Source organism: Cervus canadensis, chromosome 13, assembly GCF_019320065.1.
Source record: "Cervus canadensis isolate Bull #8, Minnesota chromosome 13, ASM1932006v1, whole genome shotgun sequence".
Lineage (NCBI taxonomy): Eukaryota > Metazoa > Chordata > Mammalia > Artiodactyla > Cervidae > Cervus > Cervus canadensis.
The window spans coordinates 17985764-18005596 of NC_057398.1; the positions used below are offsets into that span (position 1 = coordinate 17985764).

General features: G+C 40.3%; 1 protein-coding gene across 1 annotated transcript in view; it reads left to right on the plus strand.

Moving 5' to 3' along the window:
- STX6 (syntaxin 6) overlaps positions 1-19833 on the plus strand; it is a 47030-nt gene that overhangs the window by 12675 nt on the left and 14522 nt on the right. The window contains exons 2-5 of the mRNA XM_043485055.1: positions 4291-4460; positions 6286-6380; positions 15829-15891; positions 18923-19048. Of these exons, the coding sequence (XP_043340990.1) occupies positions 4291-4460; positions 6286-6380; positions 15829-15891; positions 18923-19048 (454 nt within the window). The remainder of the gene's footprint in view (positions 1-4290; positions 4461-6285; positions 6381-15828; positions 15892-18922; positions 19049-19833) is intronic.

Consider the following 19833-nt stretch of genomic DNA (forward strand, 5'->3'; position numbering starts at 1 on the left):
ATGCTTTTCATGATGCTACTCAGATGTTACTTACTTTTTTTCATCATGTTACATTTAAACTGATGGTGCAAAAGCGGTGGCAGGTAAAACTGCTGGTGCCTTTGCCTAAATCAAGGCAGTGGCACCAAAACTATTCCTCCCTCATGTTGAAAAATAAAGAGAATCACATTCCCTTCCGATTGTTCTTCGTGAAACAGTAAAAGAAATAATAATTTTATCTTATCTTGATTCCCATTAACACTTTTCCTGTTTTAAAAAAAAAAGCATAGTTGGTCTCTCTCTCTCTCTTTTTTTTTTTTGGCTGTACTGTGCACCCTGTGGGATCTTAGTTCCCTAACCAGGAATCAAACCTGGGCCCCCGATGGAAGTGCAGAGTCCTAACCACTGGACTGCCTAGGAAGTCCCAACTTTTCCTCACTTTTTAAAAGTTGTAATTTGCCAACAATAAAACTGACCGTTTTTAGTGTGTACTTCTGTGAAGTTTGACAAGTGCATGTAGTCAGTAACCACCACCTCCATAAGTAACTTGCAGGACAGATCCATCAGCCCTAGAAGTTTCTCTCTGTCCCCCTCCCCCCATGTCCAGCACCTGGCAACTACTGATCTGTTTTCTCTCCCTATAGTTCTGCCTCCACCATAATGTTACAGAAATGGAATCATGTATTGTGTGGCCATCTAACTTCTTACACTTTGCATAGTACGTTTGGGATTTGTTCTTATTGTTGCACGTAGGCATGGTTTGTTCCTTTTTATTGCTGAGTAGTATTCCATTGTGAAGGTGTACCAGAGTTGTCCATTCCTTGGTTGAAAGACATTGGGCTTGTTTTCAGTTTTTGGCTATTATGACCAAAACCACTGTAAGAATTTGCAGGTTGTTGTGTGAGTGTGTGTGTTTTTGTGTCATCTTGAAGTGGCGTTGTTGGGTCATATGGTAAATGCATGTTTTGTATGTTTAATTTTAAGAAACAACTACACTGTTTCCCAAATGGTTGTACAATTTTGTGTTCCCACCAGCAATCCTTGAGCATTCCAGTTACTCCACTGCCTGGTCAACACTTGGCATTGTCGGTTGGTTGTGTGAGGCCGTTCCAAGTTTGTAGTGGTATCTCATTATGGATTTACTTTGCATTTTTCTAATGACTAATGGTATTGGGCATCATTTCATGTGCTTACTTGTCACTTGTATGTTATCTCTAGTGAAGTGACTCTGCAGATCTTTTGCCCTCCCCCATTTTTTTTAAGAAATCAGCTCAGTTTTCTTTTTTAAAGATTTATTTGTTTATTTTGGAATGTGCTGGGTCTTCATTGTGCCCATTTTTTTAATTGGGTTTAAGTTTTGAGAGTTTAATATATATATATGTATATTGTGGATACAAGTTATTTAATCAGAAGTGTAACTCACAGTTGTTTTCTCCCACCTCAGTACACATTTTAATATTCTTTGTGACAACATGAGAGAGTGCATGGGGCACTTTTGCCGTATTATAAGATGACTGACTCCAGGGAAGGCACTTCTGTGATGCAGTTGCAAGCTGAAATAGCTCGCTTTTTCCTCCACAGAATCTCATGTTTTTCTTCAAAGAATGAGTTGCAGACTGGTTATTGAGACTTGCATATGCTCACAAGGATCAAAATTATCCATTAGAAACCTTGAGATGTTCTCAAAAATGAATGAGGTGAACCTGTTACTTCTTGGAAAACAACTGACAATACTTTTACAGATGATGAAATTCGAGCCTTTTTTAAAAGAATTTTGGGAAGCTTGATTCAACTTGTATCATGTTACAGATTCCAAGTAGTTAAGTTTTTCTGGTGGGATTGGTGGTGATATTACTGTATGATTTTGGATGTTGTGTAATGAAATGAGTCAGCATTTGGACGATCTCTGATGCTTGGTAAAATAATACTTTGTAAATGACCAGTACATGATGGGTAACAGATTCAGTCACTGTAGAAGATGGAGCAGTGAGTTGTAATGTATGAGGGTTCACAAGGTCTTTGGTGCAGTTTCAGCTTCCATACTGCCGCTAAGCTTTAAGAAACTGCCACTTGTTGAGTTTTCTTAGAGCGTCAAGAAAGAATATTCACAATTATCTGAAAAGACTGTTAAAGTACTCTTCCCTTTTCCAACTATATATCTGTATGAGGCTGGATTTCTGTCATGTGCTTCAACCAAAACGTATATAAACAGTGTAAAAGAAGTTGTAAGAATATACCTGTCCTACTGTTAAACCAGATATTAAAGAGATTTGCAAAAATGTGAATCAGTGCCAGTCTTCTCACTAAATATTTTTGTTTTAGAAATTTTTTGCAAATCATTAACATACAGTAATTTCATTGTAATGTTTTATTAAGTGGTAACTATTTTAAAATATCTGTTTGAATTTCTAATACGGTAAGTGGCAACAGATAAAGAGCTCTCATCAAAATAAGTTCCTTGGGGTCTTCAGTAATTTTGAAAAGTGCAAAAGAGCCCTGAGACTGAAAAAGTTTATGGATCACTGCTTAAGAGTTTAATTCCAGCATCCTAGTTGTCTGTTGGTGGTGGAGAATGTGGTATGCTCCAGTCTGAGACTTCTGGTTTTCAAAAAGCAATTCAGAATTCAGATTTCCTTTACAGAACTGGTAAATTTTATGTCCTTTAGAATGAGATGTATCATCTTCGATAACTTTTTGACTCTGCCTTCTATTATCAGAGAAGATATTCAACACAATTCAACACAAACTTCCCTTCACCAAGTACTTCATATTATGGGAAATGTATGCCCTTTTCTTTACCAAATCAGCCAGAAACCTCAATAAAGTGTAAAAATAGTAGATTTGCATCTCGGTTACTTAGTCCTTCCTCTTTTTGTCTCAGATAGAGTTTCTCTTTAGCACTGAAAGCATAGGGCTGATGTGAGAGGGAGGAACAATGAGGGGACTTGCTTAACCCACGAGCTGGGTGTGAACATCGTAGAGTGTTCTCGGTAGATTGATTGTTGGCCACATAGCTCAGTGATTTATTCAGCCGGCTCCAGTGTCTATATTCTGTATTTAACATTCAGCTTTTTCGCTCTCATCAGTATTCACAGTCCAAGATATTATAAGGTACTTTTTTCATTTTGTTAGTGCTGTCTCCTCTGACACTTCAGATGTCAGAGGGAATGGGATGCGTGTAGTTCCCTGTGTTAAAGCCATAGGCAACAAGCGCACTGACCGAGCACCCAGAAGAGTTGGTTAAGAAATCATGGAAGGATCATAACAGATACCTTAGTTTAGGAGCATGAAGGTTATAATCTTTGTACACAAGAGACCATGATTATAAAACGACTCCTTTTTGGCTTTTATACATGGTAGTGTTAGAGTATAACATTTAATGGTAGATATTGGCCCAATGGTGGGGAGAACGGTTTTTAAGACCTTGTGGCTGTATCTATAATCTAAAAGAAAACAGACCACAGTACTTAATAGCCTAGTCTCACCCCCTGAACTTGAAGCACACTAATCTTCTGTGCAGAGTAGAAAGTACAATAGCGATATTTAAAGCTAATCCTGTTGGGGAATCTTCTAATGAGATTTTGAATTTTAAAATGTCTCAGGTTAAAATACTTACCTCCTAAAAGACAAGCTGTGTAACAGTAACTCTTCTATCTACCCTTTTTTACCCCTCTTTCACAGCAGTCTTCCCAAGGAAAAGAAAGTTGTTTTAGAATCTTCATCTGAATGCTAATTACTTTGCACCAACTAGCAGCATGATTGAATGTTATAGCTTCTTAGACTACTTTTAAGTATGGTCTGTTAGAAAAATTAAATTTTGTCCTTTACAAAATTTAAAGAACACCCTGGTGGCTCAGACGGTAAGGAATCCACCTGCCAACGCAGGAGACACAGGCGATGTGGGTTCGATCCCTGAGTTGGGAAGATCCCCTGGAGAAAGAAATGGCAACCTGCTCCAGTATTTTTGCCTGGAAAATCCCACCGACAGACCAGCCTGGGGTTGCAAAGAATGAAATGACTGAGCGGCTAGCACTTTCACTTTACGAACAAACTTGATATTATAGGTGCTTAGGTGGTGGCTATTTTATTTTGAAATCAGCTGAGAGCATAATACTCAGACTATTATTTTAAAATTTTGAATTTTGATATTTGTCCATGAAGAGCCTTCTGTAACAACTTAGAAACACTTTGGGGAATGGTGGTTCATTGCTGAGGGTGGGGTCTGATTGCAATGGTTAACATAAGTCTTGTATTAACTTGTTCATAGTAAGTGTTGTCTCATTTCTGTCCTTTCCCTTCACCTGGTTACAGAGAGGTTCAGAAAGCAGTCAACACTGCACAGGGATTGTTTCAGAGATGGACGGAGCTCCTCCAGGACCCATCCACAGCCACGAGGGAAGAAATCGACTGGACCACCAACGAGCTGAGGAACAACCTCCGGAGCATAGAGTGGGACCTAGAGGACCTCGACGAAACCATCAATATCCTTTTCTGAGGCATCTGTGCCACGTGAGGCAAACAGACAAATGGACAGGTTTTCATTCAGATGTCTCGAATACATAGATGAGATACTTTCTTCTATCATCGATTGATGCTCCTCTTAGTTGTACCTTGGCACACTTATAGTCGTTGCCCAGGAGACTAAGGCAGAGTGACCAATGCTGCTTCAGTGCAGGAAGCGCCTACAGCATAGAGGCCACACAGTGCAGCGGCTTTGAGCTTGGGCCCTGTGGTCAGACCGGCTGTTCACGTGCTGCCTCTGCCAGTTATACTTTGCTTCTCAGTAGGACGTTAGGTAACAGTTGTACCTAGCTCATACGGTTGTTGAAGGTTTATCAGATAAAGAGTTTAGGATGGTGCCTGACACAGTGAACTTTCTTTTTTGTTGTTGTTGAGTCATGCAGCCTGTGGGATCTTAGTTCCCCAACTAGGGATCAGACTGTGCCCCCTGAATGCCTGCATTGGAAGTTCAAAGTCCTAACCACTGGACTTGCATGAAATCCCCATAGAGAGCTTCTGTGAGTGTTAGCTGTCATTATTTTGAGGAGGTGTATACAGATCAGTATCGTACATTGGTAATTAGAGATCAAAAGAAAATCCTTCCCCGGACTCTTTCCCGTGCATTGCCAGTGAGCATTACAGAGGCATCTTGTCCCATGAAACTGCACTTACTAAAGCAGATCTATTATGCCAAGTCATGCTATTGATGTTAAGTAAGTTCACTGATATGATGGGTGAACCAGGGAACTGTAAATGTTGGATTACATGACCATTTTTTCAACAGGAAATATTAAATCAGAACTTTAGATTGAAGATATGCCATTTGCATGTTCTGAGGCCTGTTTTGTTTTTTGAGTGTAATGGCACATAAAGGAAACCAGATTTTGTTAGGACCAGTCTGTAGTCAGCACACAGGTTCACATAGAGTTGATGTGTGGAGTGGATAATTTCTTTTCATCAAAATGACCCTAGGGTGCCTTTTAAATTATTAAAAGACAAATGTGTCCTCTAAAACTAGTGGAAGAGAAATATGTGAGGGAGTGGGAGCAAAAGCACCCTTACAGGGAGATATGTCCTACCTTGAGATAGGAGGGAAGAGAAAAAGATTGGGGGAGATAGAGAAATTGTGAGATAAAGAGAACAAAAGTTTTAATAGATATTCGTCATTCAGCAAATATTCATTGAGTGTGCTATGTGCTGGACATCTTGCTAGTTAACTGAGATTGGATTGATAAGCAAAAGTGTACCAACCCTTGTAGAACTTATGGTGGGGGTAGAAGGGGGCTTGGAGGAGGGAGAACAGACATTAGTCAAATAATATCACAAGTACATCCTTGCAGACGATAAGAGATGAGTACAGAGAGGCATGGAGTGACCCAGGGTCGGGGTGAGGCGAGCAGGGAAGCCTCACAGAAGAAGCCTCGATTTCTAGATGAAGAAGCAGAGTTAGCATCTTGACAGAAGCGAGATGGTTGGGAATGGCAAATGAAAACGGCTTGCAAATGCTGTCCTGGGAAAGGTGATCTGGAGTCAAAACAATGGCAGGCATGTGGAAGAGCCTAGCTTAGCTGTGGCCAGACACCCATGGGTTTGTAGTGAACCCAGGCAGGTCACTTCTGCCTTGGGGCACAAGGACCCTCGTATAGCTATGGGCAGAGAAAGTTTGAGGATGATCAGTGTAAGTTGACTGTGTGTTGAGAAATTGGGCCAGATTTTATTGCTTGCCTGTGAGAGATCTGTGGTTTAATACTGATGTTGGTTAGGTTTTTGCTGATGAAATTGCTTTACCTTGACTTTTTGACCCACGCATAGTTGAAGCAAATCCTAGGAAATTCAACCTCGATGCAACCGAATTGAGTATAAGAAAAGCCTTCATCACAAGTACTCGGCAGGTTGTCAGGGTAAGGAATGAAATCTTATTATGTTACTTGTGCAAGAAAAAGCCAGACTGCTTCAAACTCTTTCCCTTATTGTAAACTACTAGGTCAACTCTGAAACTCCTTTTTAAATGAGTTAAATGACAGTTTCCACATATAATTTCTCTGATGGAAAGGAAATCTGTTGTTAGTATCATCAGGCTTATTTGTCAGAGCAAAAATGAGCAAGGAGACTGCTGGCTTTGGGAAGGTTATTGTGTCCTTCTTGTCCATCCATCTCACTCCTCCAGACCAGTTGTCTTTTTTCCCTCTTTATTTCTTAGTATGCTGTGTTCCTAGACAAAAGAATAACTGCTATGGTAGAAACCATTTGGTTTCCTGATTGATTGGTAATCACTTTGCATTGTGAAGAGTGCTCTTACTGGGTTTGGATGGCGGCCTCTTCTACCATCTGAATTGCTTCTGGAACTCTTGCAACCCAGTTACTGACATTTCCATATACAACTGCTTGACAGCCTTTCGGGAGTCATCCAGAGCAAGCAAGCAATCATCAGCCTATAAGAAATCAACCCAAGGGAAAATATCTTTAGTCTCAGATTATTTAGATATTAACCTATTGTTAAAAAGACCTGAGATGTAAGTGAAATATCATTAAGATATCTTTGTATTTTGAAACTATATGGCTAAGCCAGTTGATTAGCATAACTAGATGTAAGAGAACCAGCTGTCTTTAACATATGTACTAGAAAGCAGCTTCCTTGAATAAAAAGACTTGGGATCATACCAGTGCTAACATATGGCTTTTTAAGAGTCATCTTAGGCAGGAACCTTGCTATGTGTTTGCCAAAGACTCCGTGTCATGTGATTTCCTTTTGAAATTATTTCAAATGGTAGGTTATCACTGAGCTTTAAAAGATTCTTGTTCCTTGCTTTACTCATTAGTTGCCTTTCTGTATCCATATACCTAAAAATTGTTTAGAAATAAACCCATGTTTTAATGAAACAGTAACCTTTTTAGATCTAGGAGCCCCATCTATTGGTTTCCCTGGTAGCTCAGTTATAAAGAATCTGCCTACCAATGCAGGAGACTCAGGAAATGTGGGTTTGATCCCTGGGTTGGGAAGAGCCTCTGGAGGAGGAAATGGCAACCCACTCAGGTATTCTTGCCTAGAAAATCCCATGGACAGAGCAACCTGGGGGCTACAGTCCATGTGGGGTAGCAGAGATACTTCGGAGCGACTGAGCTTGGTTTAGACATTCCTAGTCTCTAGCCAGTTCAGAGGATAGTCTGATAAGGAAGCCCTGTTTTTAGGTGGTATATTTTTGTTAAGGTAAACAATTTCCCAGTTACTTACTTTATAAATATAGTGTGTGCTTTTTAAATTTTTTGTGATAGGTTTTTCTGAAGATGACTTCTGTAGATGTTGATATTTAAATGATGCCTTGCAGTGACGCATATATTCTTGACTTTAATCATTATATTTATTCTATCTGCAAGGTAGTACTTATAAATTCTGCACATTGAAATTCAGAGGTCAATACAGTAAAAGTTAAGTGAGTTGGTATAATTGAAAGTGTAATCCAAAGTTCATTTTCTAGTATTTGAAAAGCTTTTTAAAGTATGTTCTTTGAAATAAGTATTCTAAATCATCTATACTTCACAATGTTGCAGAGTCCTTTTAGAGTAGAGAGCTAAACTAGACTCAACGGTGTGATCCAACTGAATGTTTTAGAGTTTTTGATCCTTCTTCTAATTTGGAAGCTGTTACTATTTGCCACTTGTGGGTTAACAGTACCTGATCTTTTGCTTTTCTCATTTTAATAAATGCTAGTTGAGGTTTTGTGGAAGAAAAGGAAGTGGTAATTGACACTAACTTGATTTTTTTTAAAAGCATTGTGTTGATTTAGTATTATTACATTCAACTAGACAATATTTGTATCCAGAGCTTTCTGAGTTCCACTTCAAGGACACTGATAGCATGGGTTCAGAGACTTAGCATTTTGGGAAAAGGAAACACAAGGCCGGGCTCAGATGAGGACTTTGTACACCACGGTTTGTGCGAGCTCCTTTGTTACCGTCATCACTTGGATTTCATGCGGTTGCTTAGAGGAATGCATTTTGATGCATTTGCGCCAGTTGTGCTTTCTTCTTTGGGCAGGCAGTGACATGGTACACATTTTTTGTAGCTGTTCTGTCTGAAGAACTAAACCTTTCTCTGGGTTTCTTCTCAATGTCCACTAGTTTTGCTTTTTAATAAGTCATTTTTATTTAAAGAGTCTTGTGTATGTTTTTCCAAGTGTCTTTTTAGTTTGTGCAGTTTTTATTAAGTCTTACCAGCTTTCACTTAGAAAGCGAAGTGAAGTGAATTCGCTCAGTCATGTCCAACTCTTTGCGACCCTATGGACTGTTGCCCCTCAGGCTCCTCTGTCCATGGGGATTCTCCAGGCGAGAATACTGAAGTGGGTTGCGATTTCCTTCTCCAAGGGATCTTCCCGACCCAGGGGTCAAACCCGGGTCTCCCACATTGCAGGCAGACTCTTTATCCTCTGAGCCACCAGGGAAGCCCAAAGAAAGCAAACATTCATGTTTTTGTGTATGTAGCCTTGGTATATTTGAGGTAATCATTTTTACATTTGTGGAGTTGCCTATAATCAGAAATTTCACATGTGATATATTTGTGTTATGGAGATCTATTGCAGAAGTGACCTTGGGTTAATTTAATAGAGAAAGGTTTTTGCAGTCAGTGGCAAAATAGTGAGTAAGAAGTGAGAAGACATGAGTTCTAGGCGCCCCTGAGACCTCAGTAAATTTTCAGCATGGCAAGTCATTTAACCTCTCTAGATCTCAGTTTTCTTTAACAAGTAAATGATCCTCACTAACAGTCTGCAACTTTTTGAACTTTCAAAGGCAATCAAAACTATAACACCCTCTCCCAAAAATCCAATCTCTTCAAATCTAAGAATTGTTTATAGTTAGTTGTAAGTCATGATAGAAATGGCTTTGGTTAATCAAAAAGGGTGAGGCATACTGTGTCCCTACAAATGACGCTGGGATGTGAGTCCTCTGAGCGGGAAGCGCTGGGATTTACAGTGTGTTATTCACTCAGCTTGGAAGATGACGCAAAATGGAAACAGCATAAACAGGAAGTTGTTTCATTTATTTGTTGTTTTTTTGACAAGTGACCCATATTTTATCAGTACTAATTGCTTCTTGACTTCTTATTTTAAACTTCTTATATTAGAAAGAAGATGAGTTTTAATTATGTTTTTGGCATGATAGGTATTACAGAATACTCAAAACTCTTCAGTGATGTAACTTAAAATCCCAAATCCTAATAAGGAGGTGATCTGTGGCATGGTATCTGGCAGTTTTTACCTTGCGTAAAGAAAGGACCATCCTGAAAGTGAAAGCCACAGCTCTTTGCCTTCTGCCACGCCACACACAGGATGCGTACCACACAGCTGTTGAGGTCACTGACTATCGGAGCTAACATACACCCACACATACAAATACATTTTATTAAACAGAAAACTTAAAAATGGGAACTTTTAAATGTGTATTTCATTAAAGTAATGCATGCCCATTTTAAGGGCTTCCCAGGTGTTGCTAGTGGTAAAGAACCTGGCTGCTAATGCAGGAGACATGGGTTTGATCCGTGAATTGGGAAGATTCCCCTGGAGGAGGGCATGGCAACCCACTCCATTATTCCTGCCTGGAAAATCCCATGAACAGAGAAGCCTGGCAGGCTACAGTCCATGGGATCACCAAGAGCCGGACCCAACTGAAGCGACTGAGCACACACACACATATGCTTTGAAAGAGAATTAGAAAAATTTTGCAAAAAGAAAAAATAGAAAAAGAAACCTAAACTCAAAATACAACACAAAAACAGAACTTTGTTTTATTTGTACATAGTTGTGATTTATGCTATTATGTAATCATAAGCGTTTTTAAGTTTTAAAATTAAAAATCTGTACTTTTTAAAAAATGCAAATAATTTTGATGAATAAGAAAGGTGAAAATGTGCCTCCAATCTATAATTCCACTATATAAAAATAGTCAGTTTTATATATTTTTTCTAGCCATTTCTATAAAATGAAATTGAAATATATTTTTAAAAGAAATGACATATTAGTCTGTAATTTTTTATATGAAAAAATATTGTGGACATAGTTTTATATCAATACAGATACATGCTGTCTGATAGAAATACTAAAGTACAAGCTATCTTTAATTTTCTAGTAGTCATATTTAAAAAGTAGAAAGAAACAGGTAAGGAGAAGGGGGCGACAGAGGATGAGATGGTTGGATGGCATCACTAGGTGAATGGACATAAGCTTGAGCAACTCGAGGAGATAGTGAAGGACAGGGAAGCTTGGTGTGCTGCAGTCCATGGGATCTCAAAGAATCAGACACAACTTATTGAATGAACAGTAGCAAACAATGTATTTTATTTAACTTAGTATACCCAGAAGACTGTTACTTAAACATGTAATCAATATAAAAATAATTGAGATTTCTATAAAGTTTTTAAAAATTTTTTCTAAAACTTACAAATTTGGCATATATTTTATATTTAAGCAAATCTCAATTCAGAAATGAACTTTTCATTGGAGATACTTCATCTGTATTTAGAGTTTATAAAACTTACAGTTGAAAAGGTTGATTTACTGGAAAATACCCAGATTTTCCAGGCATATGTGAAAGTTTTCCAGTAACTAAATTTAAATCTAAATTAATTAAAATTAAGTAAAGTCAAAAAGTTTAATTCCTCCATTACACTAACTCCATTTGACGTGCTCAGTACATAACCGTAATTGGCTGACAGCTATTGGACAGAGTAGATTTAGAGTATTCTTTTTCATAGTTGCGTTCTTTATTAATCCCCCACAATGACCCTATAAAATACTATCTTATATAGAAGAAATAAACACTTTGAAAAATTGAACCTTGCATAATTTTTAAAAATCAAAACTAAGCTTGAACCCAGGTCTTTGATGTGAGAGACTATGCTCTCTTCATCTATTATGATTTGTTTGATCATTGACCCTGTTGGTATGTATTTATGTGGTTAATTTTTGGCAATTACAAACCATACTTCAGGAACTATCTTTGTGAGCATATCCTGGATATTTAAGTACTAAAAAGTTCAATGAAAATGCCCATTTTAAACACAGATAAATATTTTCAAAGTATCAAGACCTAATCAGTGATATTTCTTAGTAGCAGAGTGCATATTCTGTATTTCCTAATACCTTAGACAACTCTAGGCAGTGTTCATCTTTTTCATCTTCCCCACTCTAACCGGGAAAAATATTTCTCAGCTTGTACTTCTTTGCTTACGAATGCATTAGTGCATCTTTTCATCTTTGATCATTTGTATTTTTCTGTGAACTGTTCACTGAACTCTCTTCCTAAGGTGTAATATCTGATACAAGATACTACATTGTATGTATTTACTATCAGTTACTGTTCTCTTGCTTGGATATGGTGCTTATTTATTCTTTCATATTATAAATAAAACTGCAGTATACATCTTTGTATATCTGTTTTGGTATATATTTTATATTATTTCCTTAAAGTAAATCCTATTAGAATTACTAGGTCAAGACAGTGGATATTTGTTACAAATATCAAAACTGTTAATACAAAATGCCAAATTTATTTTCAGAGGGTTGGTTTACCTTCCAGCCATTGTTCAGGAGCAGCAGTTTTTTTGTTTTGTTTTGTTTTTAACATTTTTATTAAATTATATAACAGTATAGAAAAGCATATACACCTGTATAGAAAAGCATATACACCCCAAGTATACAGCTTGAAGAATTTATAAACTGATCACCACCATGGAAGCAATACCTGGAAGCATTCCAGAACATTCCCAGCAACCCCAAGAAACCCGCTTATGTACCTTTACAGTCATTACTCCCCCCTCACTCTCTTACCTTCTAACAGCAAAAATACATTCTACAGATAATGTTCAGAGTTCAACTAGAACTTCAAAGTCACTTTTCCCATACAGGTGTGCTGCTATTTTTATTATGCAAGTAGTATTCAATAGGTGGAGAAGGAAATGGCAACCCACTCCAGTACTTGCCTGGAAACTCCCATGGACAGAGGAGCCTGGTGGGCTACAGTCCATGAGGTCGCAAAGAGTTGGACACGACTGAGCGACTTCACTTTCACTTTCATGCAATGGAGAAGGAAATGGCAACCCATTCCAGTATTCTTGCCTGGAGAATCCCAGGGATGGGGGAGCCTGGTGGGCTGCCGTCTATGGGGTCGCGCAGAGTCGGACATGACTGAAGCGACTTAGCAGCAGCAGCAGTATTCAATAGGGGGCTTCCCTGGTGGCTCAGATGGTAAAGAATCTGCCTGCAATGCATCCCCTGGAGGAGGGCATGGCAACCCACAGTATTCTTGCCTAGACAGAGGAGCCTGGCAGGCCATAGTCAAAGAGTTGGACATGACTGAGTGACTAACACACACACAGTGTTCAGTATTTTTAAAAGGCTATTATAAAGTATATTGAGTGTGTTTTTAAAAATTATTTTTCTTCATATATCACGCTGTGTTTGAGTTTCGTCGCGCAGGATCTTCCGTTGGGGCACATGGACACTAGTTGCACTGCGCAGGCCCAGTAGCTCCAGGGTTTATGGGATCCCAGTTCCCGGACCAGAGATTGAACCCACATCCCCAGCGTTGCAGGATGGATTCTTAACCATTGGACCACCATGGAAGTCCCCGTAAATGCATTTTTCAAAAGCATATGTCATCCCAGCCAGTGAACAATTCAGATATTTGCTTTGTGTCACTGTTGACATACACTAAATAAGTGAGATTATTATACTATTCATACTGTTTGATCGAAAATCAGAATGTCATCTTAAACTCTTAATTGATAATTAGTAAAGGAATCCTGCAGTCCAGGAGGTAATAGCATAAGAGTCTCCTTTGAAGGCTTCTAGAATTTGTGTGGATCAGAGTCTGTCAAACAGCTTCTCATCTGGGAGACTTGTTAAATTGTTCCTTAAAGTCTCATTTAGTAAGTAGGTCTGAGTGGGAGCCAGGGACCTGCATTTTTAACAATACCTCAGATGACTGACTCAGGTAGATCTCAAATATTCAAAAAATATGGCTTATCTCCCTGTTTCCCTTGTTTTAAGTATACCAGTATCTGGATCTTTATGGTGAATACTTTTTTTACTAAGTAAATTTTTCTCAGTTTCTATGGGTGGCATTCTTTTTTTTTTTCTTTTGAGGTTTGTGAACAGATGAACTAGGTAAAGAATCCTAGAATTTATGGGTTAACTGGACTCCAGGTGGAGCACCCTCAGATGCCCTACCTACTTGCCCAGTATCACATCCAAGAGCTCCCATGCCCTCTTGTTGAAGGCTTCCACCGTCAGGGCACTTCTTTCCCATCCTGGGCAGCACTTTAATGTGTGAGAACAAGATGAACTCTTTACTTCTGTTCTACTTAATTACCAACATTTTTCCCACTGAATAACTAGAGTGATCTTTTAAAACATGACCCAGAATACTCCACAGCCTTTCTCAAAATACTTTAAGGCTTCCCGTTGCCTTAGAACAGGGGCCTGCCCTCTGTGGCCCATGAGATCTAAGAATGGTCTAACTTTTTTTTTTTTTTTAGAGGGTGGTTTAAAAAAAAACAAAACATGACAAAGGCTGAATATTTAATATGTACTTCTTTACAGGGCTAGTGTGCCAGTCACTGCCTCTGTATAAATTCTAAGCAGCCTGATGGCCCTTGCCTGTTTTGGTCAGCCTTGTCTTACAACCTCCCTCCAACTCCCAGCATGCAGTGGCTCCTTCAGCAACGGGTCTTCCTTCTCAAAAGCTAAACCATTGAGCCTTTTTGCCTGCAGGCTTTTAAGCTTGCTGTTTCCTTTGCCTGGAATTCTCTGGCCTTGGACTTGTTCTGTGGTGGGCTCGTTCTAGGCCCTCAGGTCTCGATCAGGTATCATCCCTATCTTTCCAGAGTGGCTCTCACCCACTGGATTTCAGCCCCATTGACTCCCTTGTTGAAGTGTGTGTGTGATTGCTGTTTGCTTCTTCTTGTCCACTGTGATGTGAGCTCTGTCAGGCAGGGGCCCTGTCCATATCATCACTGCTGTGTGTGGGCACACATCAGTCAGTATCTGCTGAGGGAGGGACCAGGCAGACTGAAGGTTGCAGTGAGGTGGTTATCATTCAGACTTCCCATAGTAGGAATTCGGAAAGCTGTGGCACCCTCATCTACCATTCCCTTATCATGCATCCTGCAAGAAGTCTGTAAAAGCCTAATACGTCAACATTTGCACCTCTAAAGTAGCCTATGAGCCAACAGAAAAGAATATTTTGGCATCCTTTTTTTTTTTTTTTTTTAAAGAAAACTTACAGTAATCATGTACTTAGCTGAAATCATTTTAAGGTGTATTGGGTTGTACTTAAATATGCAGCTAATGGTTCATATTTAATAAAGTGTTTTGCATTAGATTAAGTAATGGGTACATTCCTTTTTCTTTCCACACAAAATTTTTTTGATACCACTCTGGAAAATACTGGTGTTAGAAATAGTCTATATGTCCCATGAATCCAACTCAGAAATAAAGTGACCTGTTCATCACTATTTGAAAGTATTCTCTGGTGTTTAATGGTAAGTATACTTTAAAGTATGTATTTTTTTTTACATGTATTATACTTGAAGATGGGCTTCCCGTGTAGCTCAGCTGGTAAAGAATCCGCCTGCTGTCAGGAGACACCAGTTCAATTCCTGGGTTGGGAAGTTCCTCTGGCGAGGGGATAGGCTGCCCACTCCAGTATTCTTGGGCTTCCCTGGTGGCTCAAATGGTAAAGATTCCGCCTGCAGTGCAGGAAACCTGGGTTCGATCCCTGGGTTGGGAAGATCCCCTCGTGGAGGGCATGGCAACCTGTGGACAGAGGAGCCTGGTGGGCTACAGTGCATGGGGTCGCAAAGAGTCTGACACGACTGAGCAGCTAAGCACAGCACATACTTGAAGAGACAGGCGTTGAGCACAAGCTTTTATCTGTATGCCTAGGATTGCCACTTACTGGCTGTGTGACCTTGAGGAAGTACCGTAATCTTTTTAAATCTTAGTCTCATCAACTGTAAAACGAAGGTAATACCAGCTTCATAGGGTCATTGTGGACAGATTACATAGTGATAATATGTGTACATGTTTAACAGTGTTTTGGCCTATGGTAAGTACTCAGGGTATACTTTCTCTTTCCTCATATTTAAATTTAGTATCCTGGTTTCCTCTTTTTAAGGGGATATCCTTCTCTTTATTTCCTTTATTCTTGAGACTGAAAATAGAAGGCAAAAATTACTGCCTTTTTGTTTGAAAAGTTAATAATGAATTATGTATATTTTGCTAGTGTGCAGAATATTAACCACAATTTTGTTTAAGGATGTTCATTTGTTTTCTGGTCGTCTACTTATCTCATTAGGACATGAAGGATCAGATGTCAACTTCATCTGTGCAGGCATTAGCTGAAAGGAAAAATAGACAGGTGAGTAAACGTTGGAATATACAGTATCACAGAAAATACACAGATACTTGGGCTTGAAAACTTCTGACATCTGTGTATCATGTATGCAAGCAGAAGACCTTGTGTGCTGAGCCCGCAGTGATGCTGACAGCAGCCTTCCCCCCTCCCCTTCCACACCCTCTGGTCCTCTCTTCTGGGCTCCCACTGCACCCTCTGTGTACCTCATAGCCCTTGCCACAAGCCATTTATTCTGCACCTGTTGAGCACATTCTGTGTGCCAGGCGTTCTGTTAAGAGCTGTAATTGCTTGCTTGCTTGTCATTTTCTCTGCTGGACCTCAAGCTTCTTTGTGAGTGGGGAGGGATTGTGTCATGGTTTTTCTCTTCTTTTTTTTAGATTTCTAGCTGCCCACACATAGAACACTCAAGACATTTAATGATTGAAACTTTACATAAAGCATTTGCGGAAACTTAAATATGTGTTAAATCTTTCACTGTTTTATGTATTTTTTTTTTTTTTGATGTGAGGTCCAGTTTTTTTAACCTATAACAAATAAAGTACGAAGCCTAATAAATTTCAGAAACCAAAGCCCAGATACTGACGTATCAAAAATAAAAGCTACAAGAGACCCAGTCTTTGCATTTAGTAGGCTGATAATTGTAAGAACAGGTCACCATTTTTAATTAACTAGGAATCAGTAGTTTATGATATACTCTTCACTTTACACCTGTAGGTGTTTCTTGACCCACTTAATTTTGAAAACAAGTATTCTGAAAGCTTGAAAAGGGAAGAGGACTCTAAATATCTCCTAACTTAGTTTTCCTTTTTTCTTTCTCCACATGCCATTTTCCAAGTCACTGTTGTTGTTTTTTCTCCCCCATCCACCCTCCTTGCTTGTAACAGTGCAGACAGGAAGAGACATTAGCTAGCCATCCCATCTGCCACTGACTCTTGGAAAAGCTAGTGAACTAACATAAATAAAATGTGCATTTATGCATAGCTTCTCAGACTGTGGCTGGGAATTTTGTTTTAGGCAATGAGTAAAATGTTTTTGGGCTTCCCAGGTGGCTCAGTGGTAAAGAAGTCACCTGCCAATGCAGGAGACTCGGGTTCAATCCCTGGGACGGAAAGATCCCCTAGAATAGGAAATGGTATCCCACTCCAGGATTCTTGCCTGGGAAATTCCATGGACAGAGGAGCCTAGTGAGCTAGTTCATGGGGTCGCAAGAGTTGGACACAGCTTAGCGACTAAACTACAACAAAATGTCTTCGAGTCACAGGCATTCAAGGAATGGGAGGTGGGCAGAGTTCTGTAGACACCCACGTGGGCAGAGTCCACCTCACTGCTGCTTCCAGCACCAGGTGCTGGGTTGATCCTCGCAAAGCCAGGGCCTCCTGCTTTGGCACCTGCACTCAGGCTGGTCCCCGGTGCTCTGGGCCCTCTCTCTGTCTTCTTTCTCACTAACCAACTTCTGGAGGTCAGACCAAGGGAATCTAAACAGCTTCATGGGTGACTCTTAACAGCATGACATATGTCTACCCAAGTATAGACCATGGATAAGCTAGGAAAAAAATAGCTGTGATTGTGGCCCCAGGAACTCTAGTTCTCTATCCATAGCCTAATGATGCACTGTAGCCTTTTTCTGACTTTGAAAAAATTGTCACTAGGTCCCAGTGTCCACCATAGAGTCATTAGAGTCTTTGCATCAAAACGAGCAGGATCGTTTCAATCTTAACAGCCCCATGACCAGGTAGGGGCAGAAGCATCCCCCTAACACCTTATGTCTGCTCTACACCGGAGACAGTCACCATCCAGACTCTTGACTAAGGTTCTGGGCTGTGGAAGTTCTCAGGTATCCTGGTCCTCTTCTCATATCTGCCTCAGAACTCAACATGCATCCTGAACTTCCCTGAATGTAGCATCTGAAATGTGGCCATTCGCCTGAATTCATGTCTGAAAGTCAGGCAAGGCTAGTGTGGGTGTTGAGGGGCTTTGCAGACAGAGAACCAAGGAATCAGTTAGACTTTTAACAGTTCCAGAGCTAAAGAGTACCTGGTAAGAAGTTTTAGCAGCTCTACAAGATAGAAGAATCCTAGTCACTAGCTTGGTCCAGTTCTTTGGTTAAAAAGGCTTGTGGGGATCCCAGGTAGGGTCAGCTCACATTCCTGGTTGGCCTCTTCAGTGAAGGAAGACATTCCCAAACTTATCCTTTTCTGACTACAGAATTCCTCAAATTCATACTAGGAAACCCGACCCTGGCATCTGGGGGCCCAGGTGGAGAGCTGACATCAGGGCCAACCCTTGCTTGGGTTATCAGGGTCAGGCCCCCACTGTGGCCATGCTGCCTGCTGAAGCAACCCCTGTTCCATCTGGGAAACCTCTAGCCCTTTAGCTCTGCTGAAGGGCATTGGGATTTATCTGTGGGTCACATTGAGCAGACGCTGGTGGTTCTTGTGCCTACAGTGTATGAGGGACTGTGGCTTAGTTTTTTTTGTCACTTTAGGAAACTATCTCCTCCCACCTCCGAATACCAAAAATTTCCTTGGTCATACTTAAATAGAAAGGACTCTAGATGTGTGGAGGCTGCCTCTTCCCCAGCCTCCACTTCTGTGCTCAGCTTTTTGTTCATTTCAACAAAGGCACTTGGAGAAAAATTGAGTCCTTGTTTTTTCATTGCAGAGTTAGATTAACCTTCAACAGGTCTCCAGTAAAATTCCAAGGGTGCTAGGAAGAGCTGGTCCTATGAGAACAAGTGCTTTACGATCCACAAAGCAGTACACAGAGGGGCTTTAAGATTGCTTTAAAGTTGACTCCCACTTGCATTTTTAATGGGACAGAGTTCATTTGTGAGTCCATAGAAAGTGCCCTTCATGGCATTCTTTCATTTGTACTGCGCAGGCACCAACCTGCCCCAATCCGTAAAAAGCTGACCCCTGGAAAGACAGCTTATGAGCAGTGGGAGAACTCTTCATATCATGGTGATGGGGCCCTTGTTTAGTGAGAGTAACGGTTTGTTCCTCCTGCCTTGCTGCCCCCGGCCCCGCTCTCGCAGGCCCTGCTAGGAGACAGTGGCGGACAGAACTGGGGCACTGGAACGACGGATAAATACGGGCGCCTCGACCGGGAGCTTCAGTTGGCCAACTCCCATTTCATCGAGGAGCAGCAGGCACAGCAGCAGGTACCTAAGTGGAGGACAGGGAGGTGGGAGGCCAAGCACCACCCCCCACTCCTCTGCCAGCCAGGCCTCTGTTGCTAATGGCAGGCAGGATGGACCAGAGCTAGCCCCACAGCTGCCGGAGTCTACCTGTGTGATGGTTGCATACATAAAGGGTTTTTAAGACGCCCTTCAGAGCATGACAGTTTCAAGAGAACCAAGCTTGATTAGACCTCTTAGGACAAGCAGACCAGACACCCGCAACTGACAGAGGAGGCTATTGATTTAAAAACACAGCAGCGTCTTCCCCAGCCTCCACTTCTGTGCTCAGCTTTTTGTTCATTTCAACAAAGGCACTTTGAGAAAAATTGAGTCCTTATTTTTTATTGCAAATTGTTGTTGGTTCCATTAGATGTAAAAATCATTGATTCGGTAGAGGTTAAGGGGTAGAAGGAAAGTGAGGTTGATTACATTTGTGTGGTTGCTTTTGATTTGTATTAATTAAAAGAAGCTAATAGTAAAGTGTCTGGGCATTTGAGCATTATCACCCCATCAGAAGTATTGGTTCTTAAATACTGTGTTTTACATATACATGTTGGTCTTTTTCCATTAGCATGTCAGCTTAACCATTTGTCTACTTAATTGCTATTAATCCAAGCAAACCTTTTTTTTTTCCTTCAATAAAAAGTGAGGCTACTACAGCACAATTAAAAGTAACTTGTGCTCAGAAGTTGCCTGCAAGGTAGCTTACTGCCACAGAGCCTCCTCGCATGTGTCCTTGAGGAGGGAGCAAAGGACTCCGTGTGTGT